We start from the raw sequence: 20,745 nt of genomic DNA on the forward strand, positions 1-20,745 counted from the left end.
TTAGAACAAGGAAGTGGTGGCTTTAGACTGTATTTTAGGAGTGAATTACTGCTCAATTTTGCATGTGCTGTGGCTACAGCCTTGACAGTTTACTTAGTTTAAGACTGGAGGGTTGATGGATTGAATCAAAGACTGCTTGAGAAAATGTAGCCAAGAGATATGAATTTGAAACTATACTCTTGTATCTCCAAGACTAGAATCAATCTCTTGTTGTCACTTTCACCACCAAATGGGCCTTGAAAAAAATCAGACCAGAGTCCTTTACCATTACCAGTGAGTAAGGGGCAGTACCATCTGTGTGCCTACCTGTGGCTGATCTGTGTCCCCCGTAGACTGGACATGGTTTCTTCCAGGTTCTGCCGCAGGTCAGCGATGTTCTTCACCGTCCTCATGCGTCTTGTCTCAGGATCCTCTCCTGCAGACACACATTTTATATAATTTACTAGGATGTTTGGACCTGCACACACATGCATATGCACACACACACAGCAGTCACCCACACCCACACCCACAAAGGCTACACGCACAATATATTAGAAGTGAGGAGGACATCTGACATACAGTATTTTATTGGATGTCACTGAACGCCTCAGTAAGGAAATGGAATGATGACCGATTTCGATGACAGCCAGCATGGGTGCTACATCTCTAAACCCCGCATTGACAATTGGGAAGTCATTCAATGAATCAGCCTGTCAGGCTGCACCACATGCACTTCTTTTAGTCTTATAAAGTGGATACATTATTTTACGCAGTACTGACATTTTCCCTTCGGGCCAATGGAGAAATGTCGTGCCATGACACCGCGTGCTCTGTCAGTTAGTTCGGGACACAGTCGTGCCTGCGAAAGCAAACTCTGTCAGAGCTCCTGTGCTTCTCTGTCAGGCACATCGGAAAACGCTGCCACTTCACTCCACTGTCTTCCTACCCCTCCCTACAGCAGCATGCAGCTAAAAGTCATATGTTTTATGCTCTTCTCAGTGCTGCGTTGAAAATGAAGCACTAGTTTCACTCAGGCATTCGGCCCATTCTGAAGGAGTGCTGCTAATAAGCACAGGGCGGGCAACATTTCAGAAGTGTGAGCCGTGGGCGCACACCAAAGTATCTGCTTGTCCGCTCCAATTAAGCTTTTCTGTTAGCTCGTCAAGCTAGCCCGTATCCACAGGCGGGTACCACAGAATGGGTAATTAACAAGTGGCATGAGACACAGAATGGATGGCGGTCACACTGCTTTCCAGTTTTAAGGTGCTTTCAGTAGTCTCAACGGTGGAGATGAATAAGCTGGCAGATCCTATACAACAAAGCAATGCAGCATTATGGTGAGATGAGTGTGAGAAGCTGAGCTGTGTGCTGGTTTCAGTGCTCCGAGCATACGTACTAACAGCGAGCTACTGTGATTACAGTGACTGGGGCAAATGGGGGCAGATGGGAGCAGTGGTAGGCTGGAGGTTTGAAAAGGCCCCCAGCGACTCCTGTGGCACGGCTCAGTGCCAGGGGGGAGAGAAATAGTTGAGGTGTTTATGTGCTGCAATATAAAGCAGGTAGGTATTAAAAATAAGCAGAAAAGCTCAGCCAGTTTTCCCTCGATAACTATATAGTTCTTAAAAAACAAATTAATTTCAGAGCTGACCTCAGGCATGTGGATAAACTTTCCAGTAATAATGCACAGACTGTATACATTTCTTTTATGTAAAAAGTACACAGTGTGCAATACATTTTTTGGCCTCACTAAAGTTCCTGTCTTTTCCCCTCACTGAAAAATGATTTGTTTAGAACAGACACTGCCACTGTGTACCTGATTTTGCACCAATTTTTTACTGTTTTGGTGTACACTGTATGACAACACACATTGTTGGAGTCATTTTGTAACCAAGTTCAGCCTTGGTGACTGACACTGAATCACTTATTTAACATGCTGTGATTGCTGCTCCATAGATAGTGAATGAGGCTGATTTTGTAGACCCACAGAATGTTTGTGAAACACAAACTGCACCCATATACATTCCCCTGGGTGCTCTCAGTGTCATCTACAACATCTTTTACCATTCATTGTCTTCGGAGCAGCTCCAGACTTTATATCTTATGACATCATCACAAATTTTGGACTGTCTTAGACAATTGGAATACCATATATGAATTTTGAAAATGGGTCAGTTCCCCCTTTAAGTAAAGGTGGAGTCAACTGACCCTCATTTTCATTTACTTTTTTTTTCTAAATAAAATGACCATTTTTTTTATCAATCACTTACCTCCTGTTACTTTGAATACGAGGAGAAACTGTTGTTTTCCCGTATACCTCCACAGTGAATGGAGAATCCAAAAAAGAATTGGGGTCATTGGGGACCACTTTAAACAACAGCAAAACTAAAATGTAATGTTTTAGGCAAAATGCATGTGTTTGGGAAGTACTGAGCATACAACTGAATAAATGAGACATGGATAATACTGCACCAGCTGTTTAAGAGTTTGCCAACTGATATTATGATATAGTTTTGCGGTTGTTAAGCGCGGCCCCCAGTGACTTCAATTCATGAAGAATCTTCACTTTTTTGGATTCTCCGTTCATCATGGAGGCACGCAAGAAAAACAAAGCTTTCTTCATGAATTCAAGGTGACATGCAGCGAGTAATTGTTGTACAAGTGGTCATATTGCAGGTGAAGTATTCCTTTAAATGCTTTAAAACTCCAGTGAATAAAGCTGTGACATGAAGCTAGTAACAGTAGCAGATACAATGAGATTTGTTAGGTGTTCACCTGCCACCAACGATAGGATTCAGTACCGACTAATACTGTTTAGAGACAGTTCCACAAAGATCCATTCACTACAGTATCTGCATTCAAAAAATCTTTTTCAAAATTAAGTCAAGACATGACCTCAATTATACTGTATCAGACTGAGTGATGACCTCACAGGGTGCAGAGCAGCCTGGTATAATTGAGGTCATGTTTTGTCTTTGCAGAGCAAACAGACCAAGGGTTGTGTGAGGATGAGGTGGTGCAGCATGTACTTAACCTCTGACCCCACATCAGATTTCAACTCTATGAGCGGTGATTAGAAATCGATGAGGCACGTATGATTTTGTTCTAAAACTTACTAGAAGAAGGAATACACGCAATCACAGCAGCGAAACTGTTCACAGCCAATGCACGGAAGCTTCTGTGGATTGAATTTATTCCTGTCAAGATGGAACACGTCTGAAACAGCACTGAGAGACAGAAACTCTCCTTTGAAGCTCAGAATGATGTGCTTTTGTCATTTTTCAGGAGGTTGCAGCTCCTTAAGGAAACGACTCAGTCCAAGCATTGAACGGGGGAATGGATCCCTGGTACAACAAAGTCAAAGCATCACTGTTATCAGATTTTCTCTTCTTCCCATTCTCGTGTCTTCCTCTCCTCCTCTCACCAGGGCCCCTTCGAGAAAGATCCAATTACAATCCCATTATAAAAGTGACATGAGGAGATCTGGCCCTGGAGCCTCCGTCATGAACGGACACTTCATGCAACATTGAGAAGCAGCCCAAGGCGTGTGTGTGCATTTATGTTTCTTTTGTGTGTGTGTGAGTGTGAACAATTCACTGCAGCACAGGAGCAGGAGTCTCCCCTGCACAGCAGAGAAGAGGCAAGAAGAATTTTCTGTAACTGCATCTCACTTGCAAACCAACACTTTTCACACTCATACACACACACACACACACACACATTGGAGTCTCTTTGAATAAGAAAACTAACATTCAGTCAAAAACACAATACCTATAAGCAATTTACCAGCTCAGCACCCTTTTGTGGATCAAGAGGAGTGGCAGAAATGTGTGTAGCCAAATCCCCAGTATCTAATACCCAACGTAGTGGCTGCTTATACACATGTATAGTTGATGTTTTCACTTTAGTATTCAACACTACAGAGTGGTGAGAAACCACAAAGCTTTCATTTGGATTCAAGCTGCTGCCCAGCTCTTGGCCCTGTGAGGCTGTGAAGCAGCCAAACTGAGACCAGGTCCATGGGGAGGATTGAAAAGGGCACGAAAGGAGGGAAGGTGCACAAACACACACACCTAGACACACACAGTGGGTATAGAGCAAATGCTGCTTCGAGATAAACTTGACGCATCAAAATGCAAATGACTGAAATTTGGGACTCACACAGTTACACACACACATACTCTCCCCAGCACACCCACACACATACTGTAGCAGTGGGTGCCGGCTCACTCCCTCTCATTCAATAATGCATGTGAGCTGCTGCTGATGCCCCTCGCTCTAGCTGAATACTATTAGGGTGCCATCCCAGTGTGTAATTATAATACACACATGCATGCCAACACACATACATACACAACTAGACACAACAGTGAGCTAGCTCCAGCCTTGTCGCAGTAGTTTGTCACAAATCAGCCTTAATAACGAAGCTTTGGCTGTCAGTCACCGACTATGGCAGCTCTCACGCGCACACAGATCGATGCATCCATACATGCAATTTTTACGGCCCTGTTGCTGAATGTGTTTCCTAACAGGCGTCGCGGCACATTGAGAGCTTGTTAATACGCATCAATGACAACTGCTCCCCCGAGGCTGGAAGCTCAAAACCGCCACAACAGCAGCTGGATACTTTGAAAGCCAGCTTTGACAGGGTGAGGGAGTTCTTTAAGGATGTAAATGGCCCCACAGATATCTGGATAGATCTCTGGCGCACACACACAGAAAACTACAGAGAAAAAACACCTGTATGCATGCACAGAGTGCATATGAGCACGCACACACACACACACACACACACACACGCACAAAGGTGTAATAATAAGCTATTGATCATGTTGGCTGTGTGACTCATGGGCAGTGAGGGAGGTGCAAGATAAAAGCTGTGCTTTCGCAGTGGGTGAGGTGTTGATTTTCCATCATCCATATCTCAAGGTATTTCTTCTTTATGCTGCATCATGCCTTAACCTGCTTCAACAATAATCTGCTCGTTGCCAAAGCTCGCCCTGCTGTGCTGCACATTTTAGTCATAATAATCATCTCTACTGTCACATCATACTTCACTCTCCCACATCCCTTTCCTTTCCTCTCACATCAAAGCCAGGTTTTTACATGGGGGCTCATTCCAAAAGCACAAATCAGACTCCATGTCAAGCTCTCCCAAGCTTCATGTTAATGCAGCTACTGTCGAGGTATGGCAATGTACCTGTAGGTATAGGTTAGACCCCAGCTGCTAAATTCGTAGTGCAGCACTTAACAATGCTGCGCACACAGCAGAGAGCCTCATTTGCAGACTGTGACAGTGTGTGGATGCAAGAGATAAAAAGGATGTGTGCATGTAGAGGGGATCTTTTTATCTGCCCGTGCCCATGAATTCAAATGCTTGTGTAAATGATGTGGGTGAGGATGCCGAGAGTGTGTATGAATTGCACGAGGGAGGGTGTGTGTGTGTGTGTGCTTTTAAAGCCTTGTCTCACAAATTTCTTTTAAATAATGTCTTAAAATGCTAATAGTGTGCCCTGAGAAGTAGTTTCCCTATCATGAGGATTAAGGAAACCCAGCTTATTGAAGGCTTTTTCTGCTCCGACGTTCTTATATTCTGCTCAAGTTTGCATTTTTTAAACTTAACTAAAACTTAGTCACTTCACATTAACATAAGTGTTTTAACTTCTACTAATTTTCCGATTTGTGGTGTTGTCATAGTAATCCTTTCAAGTTGGAGGAATGTAAACCACAAATGATGTTGTGTAATGTCCTCCATACTCATGCTCATTTCCTGGACTGTGTTGACTTACGTGGGCGTGGCTGTGTGTGCAGCACCTGCTCCAGGTCGCCCAGCATCGTCAGGATCACCTCTTTATCCAGCTGAGCTGTTCCCTCACGAGGACCGCCCCCTGAAACCTCCTCCTCTGCCCAATACCCACCGTCCTTCTCCTTGCCTCCCCGCTTCCCTCCACCCCTTCCTGCCGTTGGCTCTTCATCCGAACGCCCGCTGCCGTCTTCATCTGTGCAACCCTCCTCCCTGGACTTACGTGCTGCCTCAGTCCGTGGGTGGCCGCTATACGACGCCCGTTGTGGGCGCCCGCCTGCACCTGTGCATCGCCAAGGGACCGGGATGAGGGAATGCTCTGACTGCGAAAGTACCTTGGTGAGAGAGAGCGAAAGGGATCGTGCTCTGGTGCCCCGCACACCTCCGCCCCTTGTGACCACCTCCTTCCTGGGGCTTCCCTGCAGGCTGCCTCCTGCTCGCTGTGTGGCGGATGAGTACGACGAAGAGTTCTGAGGTTGTGAGAGACGAGACGGTGGCTCGTCGAGCTCAAAGGAGTAAACTCGCTGCTCGCCATCGCTCAGCAGGGTCAGGTTTGTGAGTGAGCGCTGCTTGATCCGCAGGTTGAGGTTGTCAGGGAGAGGCTGGGGAGGCCGTCGTGCCGGGCTGCCTCCCTGATACACCGAGAACTCTGCTCCTCTTTTCATCTTCTGCTCACCGCTCCCCTCCCTTTTCCCGGCTTACCTTTTCACCACTGGTGGCTCAGTGAGTAAAACTACTCATGCAAGTGGGTCTACCTGTGCGTAGCTCTCTGTTTCACATCTTGGCTGCACTGTCAGTGGGAGAACAGATGGAGAGAAGGAGGAACCGGAGGACGGAGGAGGCAGAGAGATGTGTCCCCACGTCCCACGCCTCCCGACTGCGGTCCAGGCTTCAGAGGGCTGGAGGGAAAGCAAGCGCAGGGCGAAGATTGTAGAGGAAAGCTCCCTCTCAGGCATGTAGGTAGAATCCAGATCCATCCTTGAGCCAGTCCATGCTCATGGTCAGACGTTGAGCCAGACACAAACACTTATTTCGTCCACTCCTTCTCCTGTCCTCATGCTTTCTGTCAGTCTTCTCCCCTCTTTTCTCCTCCTTCACCACAGTCAGGGGCGTGGATGAACGAGCCGCTACATCTCCCTTCCCTCACTAACACGTTCTCTCTCCCTCCCGCGCTCACTCTATTTATCTTTTCCCTCACTAAACGACAGTCTCTTTTCATTCACTCTTATCTCCCTCCCTCCACCTTCTGTCTCTCCTTTTAATTACTACCTCTCCGTCACACTTCTCCTGCCTCCCCTCTGACTCTCTGACAGTCCCTCTCTGCTCACAGTGGAGAATGAACGGGTGGTGAAGCCGGCGGATGGGCTCACATAGCTCTCGGTCTGCTTGTTCATTCCTGCATGCAGCCTGCAGTACTCTCTCTCTCTCTCTCTCCCTCTCTCTCAGCCCTCCTGCTCTGTGCTTATCACCCTCTCTTTCTCTTAATCCTTCTCATTCTCTCACTTTGTGCTCACTTCCCTCCTCTTCCTCACCCCTTATCTTCCCTCCCTCGCACTATCATTCCCCCCACTCTTTCTGTCTCTCCATCTTCCCCTCGCAGTGTGACAGTGAGTTGTTTGGACAGCAGCACCTGTATGCTTGCAGCCCCTGCTGTACCGCACCGGCCAGCCTGACTTAATTAAATGCTATCTTGAGGAGCTGAAGCGGCCAGCCCACAGCTTATCGCGGATCAACAATGAGACCACAGAACCAACATATCCCCATCAATCAATGCGAGCTTTATTAGCCCTGTCGCTATTAGTCACAGCTGTCTTCCACACATTCTTCAATCGCAGTTACCAATGGCAAGCAGGGACTGAAAGCAGTTGCCTCAGAAACCATATAAAAGTTTATCCTAATTGTTTGTTTACTGTGAGTGACATAACTACATATTCATCAGCAGCTATGTACATTTTTTTGCTATCAAAACACACTCATACAAATCAATAAAATTTCATCTGAGACTACCATCTGCTGTTGCTGTTTTTACATTTCTTGTCTACAAGTAATTCCCAAAAGCTTAAATCAACATATGACTAAGGCGCTTGTACATGTAAAATGAGTAGGCCTGTCATGTGGTATTTGCGGTGCGCATGCACTTGAATTTTCCTCTCGGAGACTCATTTCTGCGCCGCTATGGAGGAAGAGTCGGGAAAGGCGAAGGATGCGAGACGACCATGAAACGTGTGACAACAAAAAGCAAGTGTTTGAAATGGACCCCAAACAAAGGCATTGGTCAGCGCTGCAGTCTAATTCCATCCTTCAAATGACGGGCTTCTGTAAAGCCGCAACCAAAGCAAAATGTCTGGAATGTCACCACCGACCTGACATGCCCAAACCTGTAATCACCCGCTGTTGTTTGTGTGCACGCCGAGCTTTGTAGAGTCTTTCTGGCTTCACTTTGAACTTGACATCTTATTTATCATCTGTGATGACCTCTATTATTTCTGTTATTATATGGCTGGAGTTTCGTTCCAAATTATCCATCAATTGAACCAAGTGACATTTCTTCTAAGAATGATTTGGAAGGATCTGAGTCACTGTGCTTTAAACAGACTACACAATACAGCAGATAGTGGTGAATAATGTCAAGCAGCACAAAGATCTTTTATGTAAACTAGGATGAGTGAAGTTGTGACACTGGAGTCTTCATTTGCAAGAAGCCAAAATGCAATTGAAACAATGGAACTTCTCTGTGCCAGTGGTTTGTGTTGTGATTGTGTGTTGCCTGCTCTAACCTCTCATTCTACTCCTTGGCAGGAATTTAAGATTGTGGTTAGAAACTCCTTCAAACTGGTCAAACGTCCCTGGGCCCTGACCTCTCAGCCACACAAGCTCAATTGCACAGATGTCCACTGACTGTAATTAAAGGACAATAAAGATGTTTGCAAACTTTGCAAACAAACAGTAGGATTTTATTTCAACCAGCAGCTTTCAGCTGTATATGTGATATGAGAACCATAGTTGAATGGGATCATAAACTCAAACATATAGAAAGTACAATATATTGGCATAGGGATGTCAACAGATACCTGTTAATGGGTTAACTGGTGAATATATTTTTGATTGGCTACGCACGTTGTTCAATTGGTTTATTTTGCTGCTCTTCAGTGCACCACCTGGGTCTGCTGGGGGCTAGCTAGTGGCACTGCCTATTCACCCTCCAGTCTCACTCCACGTCACCCTGATGAGTACGTGGCTGAATTTTGAGCTGCAAACCCACCTTTCCTATTGTAGCATATGTTATCACTGTTAGCTCTGTTAGCACTGCAGCGTCAGCATGGCTAGTTCAGTCAGGACCACTTTAGTCAAAGAAAACTTTATTTTCATTTGAAGTATTATATTTGGCGGTATGGCTCTGTTCTGGGTTCTCTCTGCCTTTCATAGGCCTACGCAGAAAGCCTCTTCCACGCGTCTACATGGAAAGCCTAAGAGAGCACACCTCTCTGCCCCTCCACGTGCAAACAAGGAAAGCCTTTGGGAGAGAGAGCACACCTACCCTCCCCTGCCTAAACTAACGTGATGCTCGATTTGTGCTAATTTTGGTAACAATGCTAAAGGGGGTTTGGGGCTCAAAATGAATCTGCTTACTCAGTGGGGCTGCCTGGAGGGGTGACTGGAGGGTAGTGACCCTGTTTCAGCAGAGGTTATTGCCGAATGAGCGGTGCTGCTAGCTAGCTCTTACCCAGCCCAGGTGGTGGGGCTGTGGGCACTGTTTCCACATGTTAACACAGCCAGCTGTCTTCCCCGTTAGCAAATCTAAAGGCCAGACATTTGCATCACAAAAAATTATAATTTCACCACCTCTGAATGGATAGCGCTTTGAAATGTGGTGTTAAAGCTCACTGAGGCAATGAAGCGCCAGACTAAATGTAAAGGCCTCTTGTTTTTCAAGTCATTTTGCCTTTTATTTTCCTTAAAAAATAACCGGTTGGTTACAAGTAAATGGGTGTCGAAAGCAAAATTAAGCAAAACTGACATCCCCATATTGAAGAACATGGTCCATTTTCTGAGTGATTTCAGCCTCTGATCCTCAAAACCACCACCTTTACTAAATCAATTTCTCTGTTGCGTGAAGGCTTAAAACTCCTCCGATACGCAGTTTTCATGCTGCTTTGTAGTTTAGGTGTGAAGTCCATCCATTTCTCCATCTGCAAATGGCTCAAATATCTGAACTAATGGCACTTTAGGAGCTTTGGATTAAAAAAAAAAAAATCCATCCAATGTCAAAAAGCACAATGCAAAAACCACCCATGTGCTGTGGTTGAGAACAATAAATGATGTGTATGTACTGATGATTACTATGTGTCATATGGCTGGTCGTGATGCAGAGTTGGGATTGTAACACATAATGGCAGCCTGCAGGAGCGTAAACAAAGAGCTGCAGATGCTCCCCATGTCCGTCTGTCAGCGCTGACCTTTTCCCTCCGCTACATGAAAAAAACGCTGAACAGGGATCCCCCCCAGTTAACACAAATAAACACACACTGAAAACACACCAGCTGCACGACACCACAGCATTGTGCTATCCACAGCAGTAGCCTTCAAAAACTCTCCCACCCTGCAGCTACCCTGTGACTATCCTTCATTACCAGTTCCATGGACCCTGCAGCCTGCTTTTCCTCAAATGTTAGGTAAAGCAGCACATCATTTTTCTATTTCGTAGAGCAAATGCATCGTCTAAACATTTCCTCTCACACGTAGAGCAGCACTGCAGCAAGTCAACATTATTTAATTATAGATGCTGAACAGCATATGAAGGTTAAAACCCTATATGACCAATATAACGAGAGACAAATGGTATTGCACAGTCACACACCCACACAGAGAAATATCATACATGCAGAGCCCGCAGCGTGTGTGTTGACCTGCTGTACCTGATATCTCCTCCAGGCACTGTTTGGCTGTCTTGCTGTAGACCAGCTCTCCCTTGGTGGGGCTGAGGCAGGGGTCTGCTGGGGCCACCATGGTGCAGTCGTTTTCTGAGAAAGTCCTAAAGGTGAAAAGAACAAATAATAGACAGGAGTTATACAGACAGGCTGAGATATCTGGAAAACTTGACTACAGCCAATATAGTCATTTTAGAGGAGCCGCAAAAGGAGAGTTTTTACTTTGAGCTACTCCAGTGTCATGCTCATGTATTCACTGTCAAACAATGTAATAAAAATAATGATGAAATAATGCCTTCTAGTAGTTTTATTAGATTGTCATGATTATTTCAAAGAAAGACAGTTTCTTTTCTCCCCTTAGCACCATTTGCTTTTAGTTTAGTATGGCAAAAAACTAGCATCAGATTAAAAATTTAGCCTCACATAAACATAATATGGTCTGTGTGGAGTGTCTAAAACGTGTTTGTACAGTTGGAATTTAAGGGTTAGAAAGAGCCAGTAACTGAGAGATTTTAGAGCAACAGCCAGAATCCTCCCTCCTTTGCATCCAGTCTGTCATCTGTGTTTCTGCGATGTTAAACATGAAAAAAAAGAGTCTGAATTTCTGAGTCACTTCTTGGTCTCAGTCACATGTTCAACAGATGGACACCTCTGAAGGGAGGAGGGGACGGTCTCCGATGAGATTCTGCAAATGCTTCGGAGTGTGTGTGCGTGCATGAAATATGTGTTTGTGTGCAACTGCCTCTCCTCCTCAACCCTGAGCCGCATCACGCTCCACTGTTTGTTTGCTGATCTGAAGAAACAAGGATAGAGTCCAACACACTTCAGGAGATAACAGTCCCACACACATGCGTGCACGGAGAATGAAAAAGAAAACCATGTATGTGCAAACACACAGTTAAACACGGTGACAGTCAGATGATACACACGCAAACACGATGAAATGCACACTCACACAGCTGACACTTTCCACCGCATACACACGGAAATCCTGGAATACACACAGTCAAGTGTGTATACAAAAACACACCGAGAGAGCACGAGCTACTGTATAATATTCATTCCCTCCCATATACACAACACAAATACACACACACTCAAGGGACCACCACCACCACCTGCAGAGCTGCAGATAAAAATTGGCTTCCAATTGCGACAGCAGCATCAGCCTGTGACTTCAGCTCATGTGAAAAAGCTTTTTTTCCTTCTTGCAAGCTTCCCTCACCTCAGTGGATTCACGAAAACAGTGACAGAGATATTCACTACTACTACTACTGCTGCACATAACAATTTAGACCCAAATAAGAGAGACAATATATGGGGAAACACACTGTGTGTGTGTGTGTGTGTGTGTGGGGAGGGAGCACAAATCAATCCTGCACACTAACTGCAGCAAAGTCACTACAACCACGCTGACTCGTCTGTCAAACTTGGCAGAGGCCACAATGTAAAGTGGGCATAGAAGAGAAAGCGAACAAGACAAAGATGCCTAATTGGGCTGAAAATGATGGTAAATTGCAGCACAGCAGGAGGCCTTTACGCTTACTGTCTGCATGCTGGGTAAGGCCTGCTGGTAAGGAAGAACATTTATAGTAACAGAAGAGGAGGACGAAGGTGGAGGCTACAGAAATATGCTCACAAGGAAATATCTTGGCACAGAGGAGAAAGGTAGAGTGGGGACAAAGAGGAACTTTGACAAACTTTGAACACAACTGGCTGTTAGCAAGCTTCCTCGCTCGAAAAGGTTTTCTCCTCCTTCAGGAAATCTTTATTGACTGATGTGAGGTCCAAGCATTTGAGCAAAATGTAGTAAACAGCCCGGAGCAGAAAAAAAACAGACAGAAGCTTGTAAGGTTAGCATGATAGCAGTTAGCTTGCCAGCTACTATACTTCACCAGCTAGTCCTGCATGCTGTCCCTTTGTCACACACACCCTTTAACACTTTCTATATTGTAAGGATGGATGGATGAATTTTGGTGTGCCACTTTCTGATGTGACAATCCTTAAAGAGACAGTTCACCCCAAAATCAAAAATACATATGTTTCGCCTTACCTGTAGTGCTATTTATCAGTCTAGATTGTTTTGGTGTGAGTTGCGGACTGTTGGAGATATTGGTTGTAGGGATGTCTGCCTTCTCTCCAATATAACTGAACTAGATGGCACACGGCTTGTGGTGCTCAAGGTGCCAAAAAATGCATTTGAAAAACTCAGCAATGTCTCTTTCCAGAAATCATGATGCAGTTACTCAAGATAATCCACAGACCCTGTTGTGGGCAGTTTCTTAGGAACTATTTTCTTTCTACCAAACCACATCGGTCAACTGTATCACCGTACAGAAGGAAGCATCCATCTACTCATGGACAACAGCATGTTTATGACAGTGTGAGATGTAAACATCAATGGCGTCCTCCTGAGCTGTATTCAGGTGGATATCTTGAACACTCGGTAACTTCCACTAAAACAATCCAGACCAATAAAAAGCACTACAGGTAAGAGAAAAATGTTTGATTTTGGGCTGAACTGTCCCTTTAACAGCAGAGAGAGTGAAGCTTTTACCAGCCCAACTGTCCATTGAGTCTGTTGGCCAACTCATCAACTAATCAGAGACTGGTTTCTAATGGCCACTAGAACTTTAAAGTGAACTGCACCAAGTAAAGAAACTTTCAGCTTCTCTCTCCAAATGCAAATAATAAATTGGTCCCCAGAGGAGTGATGGTCTCTTTATAGCTTATGTGTTTTTGGGTGATGATTTCGTAACAAAAAAAAAAAAAAAAATCAGTAAGAGGTAGTAGTTTGAGAGCAGCTGTAGTGGTTGCATTCTCAACTCTTCTCACTCTGGCAAAATTTCTAGCCCCAGTTACTGACAAAAATGGCAGCAAGTTGTAAACTCGAGCCCAGCTCACAATGTTCCCTCAGAATCTTGTGGGTGACATCACAGATGGTACACTTCTTTCCCTACTCAATGTTTACTTTTTAATCATTGAGTGGGCGGCCTGTGCTTTTGCAGTTTCGGTTTTGGTCCCCTTCTTCATATGTGACTATCACCCACTGTTGGCCTAGGACTGATAGTCGCAGCAGTTTTAACTTGCTAAATGTGTGGGATTAAAGTAATGCTAATGCTCGAAAGAGGCACAGCTCAATGTGGCAGAGCTGACTGTGCACAACGGAGGAGGAAGACGAGAGAGGGAGAGAAGGGGTGAAGGATTAAGTCTTGTTTAATGGGATTCCTAACTCTCTTTCTCTCTGAGCACAAAGGCATCCTGGAGACTTTGGCGGCTCCTCCATTTTTTTCCCCCCTGGATTACCTCTACTGTTGTAAGAGAAAATCGGCCCTGCTGGGCAGATTTACCCACTTCCTGCACCTCTGATGGCTGGAACGCCAGGGAACCACGCGCCAGCTGCATGCATCAAAACAACAGCGGTTGAATGAAGTGAAGAGGGAAGGGTTTTTGAACGCTGCCAATGTCTGGATTCTCACATCAAAGATGAAACCCAGACAGTTAAATAATAGGCTTTGGCAAGCATCAGGCAGTGGATGTTAATTTGTTCTGTAATGACTGTGAAAAGATGTGGAGGCGAGAGCAAGATGCACAGTGGGGGGCGCCAGCTGATCACTGGGAGTGCTCCAGGAATATACTGTATGTGTGTCCGGATGTGTGCAGGTATGACGTTGAGTAAAAGGGTCAATATATTGATCTCTTCCAGGAAAAAAAGTGTGGGAGAGATGAAGATAAACAGCATGTCTCACCTGTACATGAAGGGGGCCACAGTGGCAGTATTGGGGTGGTTGTGCTGCTGCTGCTGAGGAAGTTGAACTACTCCGTTCCCTCCAAGCGCTCCACCTCCTCCTCCACCCCCTCCTCCTCCTCCTCCCAGCATCCCACTGGACCCAGAAAGGGCTGAGGTGCTGGTGGAGGAGGTCATGCTGGTCCTTTTGCCCTCCTGGCCCCCACTGGAGCGCTGTATGTAGAAACTCCCACCCTGCCCTCCTTTCGTGAGCTTAGCTCTTTCCCCCTCTCCACCCCGCATGTTGCCACTGCTGTTCAAGGTGGCCTGGCTTTGGCTCTGTGACTGACTCTGAGACTTGGACGTCGTGGTGGAGGGAGCTTTGAGTCCTGGCTTAGGGATGCCGCTAGAAGCCGAGGGGGTGCCGCCATCTTTCTTTCCAGATGATGGCTTCCCTCCCTTGGGGATGAGGCTGGCAATTTTGGAGGACTTCTTGTTGGGGTCAGCAAAAGACTCTCTCTCCTCTTTGGGTGGAGAGCTGTCCTTAGAAGATTTCCCAGATCTGCTTTTGTCCTCCTTGTCTTTAGAAGAGGCCATGGACCTGCTGCTGGATGCTTTTGAAAATGAGGAAGGAGAGGAAGAAGAGGAAGTCTTGCTTGGTGCAATGAGGGACGATGCTGAGGTCTTGGGAGACATTTGCTTGGCCGTAGCACTGCTACTGCCGCTGCTACACACCGACCCCGTGGGCGTCAATCCATCCTCACCATACTCTGACAGGTCATCCTCCTCCTGCAGAGCCATCTCTGCCACAGACGGCGATGCTCGCGAAGCCGATCTAGGGTTAATCAGGCGGAACTTCTCCAGCATGGACCTCTGGGGTCCGCTGCTGCCAGCTGACCCTACTTTTGACCCATCGCTTCCATGTGGCTGAAGGCCTTCAGAGCCCTGGGGTGAAAGGGTGGGGGAGGGTGAGTGCGTGGGGCTTGCCAGCATGGACGAAGTGGCGCTGTGCTTGAGGTTCATGGACTTGCTGCGCCAGGACTTGCCGGCGGTGGGTGAGGGGATGGCAGAGGCCAGCTGCTGCCCGCTGAGACTGGTGGGAACCGTCCCACCAATACCACTCCCATTCATCCCGCCAGGTACTGGGATACCCCTCACCGCTTCTGAACCAGGGAAGAAGAGAGAAACAGAAAGGCTGATTATTAAAAGTGCTTATTTGGTAAATTAACACATCTAATTCGATACGGTTGTTAATTTCCAAATCATATTTCCAATTCAAATAACTGAGCCACTGATTGATTTAAATAAAAAGTTCAGTGTTATAACAGTGACATCATTTACAATAATTAACTGTATAATTTTGCCTACAAATTTGCAATTTGGTTAAATTCGGTCATTCATTCATGTAAAATAGACATTTGATATCTAATTTTGGAACACTTCTGCACAGTAGTAATATTCAATGTAGTGACTCTGACACTGGTGAGGATTTTAAGAGCAAACCAAAAAGTTTGGAGCAAAGACTCCCAAGATCTGATTGTGGCAAACTTTCATAGTCTTCCTGGATTTATTTGACATGAGAAACCACCTTTTCTAAAGTCACAGCTGAATACCCTGCTGTCTTCCTCTGTGGTTTAACACACATTCAGCTCAAAAGTCAAGCACAAAAGGGAAACTTTCAGTGGATTTCAGTGTTATTCCCAATTGGCAGAATGTCTACAGTAGGATGGGTTAAAAGAAAAGATTTCACTGTTATTATTACACTGGAGTCTCGAAGGAGTTTGCACTCATGTGTGTTGTAGCTTCCTGTTCAGACTTCTGCTTCCTGATTTACACTTCTATAGATGCCTGTCGCAGCATGTTTTCAGGTGGATAACAGTGGTTAGAAGGGGCGGGCCACCATGTTGTAACCATGACAACAAAAGAGATCATACCAGCTATGTTAAAATGGACGGAGAATATCCAGCCACCCCCAGATTCTCTGTTCAACATCATTAGTCTTTGATGATCAGTATATTCTATGAGTTATTTTTGCGTTTTCAGGTTGGTGATTTTCTGCCGTTCCTAGAATTATTCTTGGATTGTATTGAATTTATTTGTGTTATATGTGCAGACAGGGAATGTAGGAGCAGGAAGAAAGTGAGCTTTTCCACTTGGAAAAAAATGTGAACACTTCAACCTCAACTCAAAAAATGTCTTCCATATTGAAGCTGCAGTGGGTGTAGAAATTGATGTCTGCCTCTGATCCAGGGATTTCTCCCTCATATGAATGTTCAATACTGGTAGAAAATGGCAGCCCTAAAAGAAAGACCTTGCATCAAAACCAAAATTGCTGAAATATTTCCTGCTGTAAAACGTGTATCTGCCAAAAATATCCAGTCACTGTGTCATCCACATTCAGCCATTTATCTACATGCAGAACATTTGCAAGGTACATTACACTGGATGGATGGATTTGAGGTTAAATTTGTCCTTCAAAGGTACTCTGTGGGATTTTTAAAATCACTAATAGCACTATAGAGCAATGCTTTTAAGAGCGTTTTGGTGAGAAAGACTGAATTCAAGGATAACTTTTGTTTGTTTACAAGAAAACTCCATGGGGAACATGTTTCCTGGTTGTGTGCAGAACAGACGTTCCATATTTAGTACAAATAAATGAATGAATAAGTCAATGGCAACAAAACTACAGCATGAAGACAATAGGCCTTTTTCATAGTTCTAAAACCACCCTTGTGTCCGCATCGCAATAACGTTTTATAAATATATTCAATATTATAATTTCAAATCATTTCTGGAGTGATTCTTCATTCATATTAATTCATATTTGACCACTCATCACATTTGCTGTCATGTATTCCATTACAGGCCTGTTTGCTGAGCTCTGTCGCATTACAAAGACATTTACTTCTACTAGATCTTCAGTCAAACGGTGCTTGGAAAATACAAACACACGCATACATGCACACAGAGCATATAAACATCCATCATGCATGTAAAATAAATGTTTTAGCGTCCAGCGCTGAGCATTGACCTTTACATAGACACACCACTTTTCCTGTTTGGTTGATACTGCGACCATCGGCAGCCCCCACCCCCTGTCTTAAACACACACAGATCCGGTACCAGACAGATAAGTATAGTATTTGAAGATGGACACAACAGAAGGCAGACAGAAATGCATCTCCTTCTGGGTGTGAGTTAGTGGCCACTTCAGAGGGAAAGACGCAAAGAAACAGAGTGAAAAAAAAGAAGGAAAGGCAGAATTAGAGACGGGGCAGGAATAAAGAGAGGAAGGCGACAGAGTGACAGCATGAAGTTATGCCCCATTAGACTGAGTGTCTGTCTGGCTGTCAGTCAGCAGAGTGAGCAGGGTTCAGCTGGCTGTGAGTCACCTCCAGTCTGCAGTTTAAAGCCCCTTCAGGCAGGCGGCGGGGAGGGGGTTTCAGTTTCAGCTGCGGCCGCGGCCCAGAGACTTTAACCGGCTTACACTTCTGACAACACTCTCTAAAACCTTAAAACATGCCTGAAAACGCCTCAGTGCACTGTGTCAGATCCTGAGTGAGAAGTGCAGTCTGTCAGGCTATAACAGAGACTCGTCTTCACATTGTAGCGCAGCGCGCCAACAGCAAACTGACTTTTTATTCACTTCCATATATCTTCAGTCAAGACGGGCAATTATTATTTGTTTATTTAAGATTCCAAGCCAGTCAGTTTACTGCAGTTTCTGTGAAACTTGGTGATCAAATTTTTTTATGACTGCAATTGAAGTCTGCGGCTAATCAAGAGGCGTAAAACTACTGCTGCTAAAGCTGAGGGCAGTCATGAATATCTGCTGACATCATGTCAGGAAACAATCCAAAATAAACAGCTGGGCAGTATAACATATGGGTCATCAGTTTTGCAAACAAAGCATCAATACATCTACTCACTAAAACACACTGTAGATATATACAGTATCTATATGGCTGAAGCATTCATGATATATTAGATTATTTTAATCATATCAATTTAAGCACATTTTTAGGTAAATCTCAATATTTTTGTGCCCAATATTTACTCCTCGCTCCTCAGCTACTGGTTATGCTTAAAACCTGATCTTTGTTTAAAATAATGCTGAATAATTACAGAGTCTATTATACTACAATTTAGATAATTATATATAAAATTAATTGTAGCTGATTATAAAATACACCATAAAATGCCATCTCAAAAATATTAGAAGGCAAACGAAACTTCTACTCTTCTTCCTCTAACTCCGAGGACTGATTTTACATATGTGTGTGTGTGTGTGTGTGTGTGTGTGTCATATCTGCGCGCATTTAAGAATGTGTGTAGACATACATGTGTGTGTTTAAATCTATCCACGCACATTTTAATACCCAAGCAATACAAAACAATGCATGTATCTTGTCTGCATGTGTAAGTGAGTTGTGTCAAAGTGCATGAGTACAATAGCAGAACCTCCTCTTCCCTGTCTTACAACATTGTTTCTGCATATTGAAAAGGGCAGTGAACTGGCAGACACTCTCCTGTTTGCCTCTAATGAGTTTGCAGGTTAGAACGCTGAGATGAGTCAGAATACAGAGGGTTCTGATCTCAGACCAGCAGAGGAACATTTGGATTATATTTAATCAATAGATCCCCACCAGGTACCCTCATAAAGCAGCTGTTGCTGAAAAACAACACACTAATTTTGTATTTTTGTGTGTGTGTGTGTGTGTGTGTGTGTGTCTGGAAAGCTGTTTGGTGCTGATACAAACATGGATGAGAGTGCATCCATTCTTGTGTTTATATTTCCAAGTATATGTGTGTATCCTCTCTATTACCCTTCATCTTTAGAGACAGTGCAGTGGCCCTCAAGGCGGTTTATGAATGTGAATGAAAGAGGTTACAAGCGTTTGTGTGATCCTGTGTGTGTGTGTGTGTGTGTCTTTCTGTGTCCAGTCAATTAACCCCGTCTTTAGACATCCCTCCCTCCCCTCCCCTCCCTCCTTCCCCTCTCCTCCTTCCCCACCCCGGAGGCAGTTTTGAGCGCCACCACACTTTTCACCGTGCAGTGACTTGTCGTTGCCATGGCAACAGACTCCTCTTTTCTTTTTCTTTTTTTTTTTTTTTGCCTCAGCCGCCGAGGAATGAAATGTCATCTCTACTGGGCGGCGGTGGACCCTCTGCTTACAAACACACACACCGCAAACAACAAGCGTACGTGCTGTTTGCAGCCACATGACAGATGATGGAGGGAAACCGAATGTCTGGATTTAAGTGGGTAGTATTTATGAGATGACACATGCAAAAAGTCACATACATGCACCGCTCACAGATGCACAGGCATACACCTGAAGTCTGCTCAGATAAAACCTGCGGCAAGTTATGCAGCAGTGACCTCTCTTGTCATCTGAACTGCAGCTCTTGTTTTGGATACATTTTATCACACTCTGAGTTGAACACTTTTCAGCTTTAGCGGCTCTCCCCATTACATCACTGTCAGACAGATAATACATTATCGCCTTGCTGGAGGAAGTCAGCAGCTTCTCCACTCAGCTTCCACCGAGTTTTGCAATTGCCTCCTCATCCTCACTCCCTACAACGAGCGGTGCAATCATCAACTTTCTTGAGTCCAATTTTACAGACATGCCCTTTGATGCTCCAATTTAGTTGGCTGGAGTTAATTAGATAGTTGCATGGCAACAAGAATGATGAAATCCTCTTTGTGCCCTTTGAGCTCATGTTTTTAAGAGCTTCACTGCGTGTGAGTAAAACAACACTCTAATGGGTTCACTCCATCCCCATATGAGGCCATGCATGCCTGTCAATGAAAAAGTTATAGAAATAAACAAACTAGAAGATGACTTTCACTTGTGTAGCTGTCTTTACTGGCACATCAGTCACTATTAGGGGTGTCCTTATCGGTATCCTTATCGGTAACCCCGCATTCAAATGAATTGACTAATAAAACATCTGATTACATCAATATTTGAACCACACCTTTAAAAATAATAAGTCTAACAGCTGTGTTAGGTCCTGATGGAAATAAACGAGCCTTGTCGAAACTGATCAGGAGGTTTTAACAACAAATTGAAGTTATAATTGCACTGGGACAGACTGAACAAGTACTCAATACCTTTAAGGTGTCAATCAAAATAACCTAGTACCAAGGAGTATCAAAACTTCTCCAGTAAAATGGTACCTGCATTTCATTCTTTATGTACCCAGATCTAAAAAAAAGACTATTTGTATGGTTTTGCTCACAGCCAGTCACTGCAAGCGTTCTTCGATTTAACGTGACGTGTGATTGGCCCACTAACACG

The 20,745-nt window shown here is 44.6% G+C and overlaps 1 protein-coding gene across 12 annotated transcripts in view; it reads right to left on the reverse strand.

The window, feature by feature from the left end:
• Window positions 1-20,745, reverse strand: part of nav3 (neuron navigator 3) — a 539,739-nt gene that overhangs the window by 82,420 nt on the left and 436,574 nt on the right. For 11 of the 12 annotated variants that reach the window (XM_049566143.1, XM_049566145.1, XM_049566146.1 and 8 more), the window contains 3 exons: window positions 14,460-15,600; window positions 10,699-10,814; window positions 307-415 (listed from right to left, as the gene is read on the reverse strand). In XM_049566143.1, the coding sequence (XP_049422100.1) occupies window positions 307-415; window positions 10,699-10,814; window positions 14,460-15,600 (1,366 nt within the window). Of the gene's footprint in view, window positions 1-306; window positions 416-5,768; window positions 7,728-10,698; window positions 10,815-14,459; window positions 15,601-20,745 lie in introns of those variants that run through there. The other variant, XM_049566151.1, reaches the window with a different exon arrangement.

This window comes from Epinephelus fuscoguttatus, linkage group LG22 (assembly GCF_011397635.1).
Source record: "Epinephelus fuscoguttatus linkage group LG22, E.fuscoguttatus.final_Chr_v1".
Classification (NCBI taxonomy): domain Eukaryota; kingdom Metazoa; phylum Chordata; class Actinopteri; order Perciformes; family Serranidae; genus Epinephelus; species Epinephelus fuscoguttatus.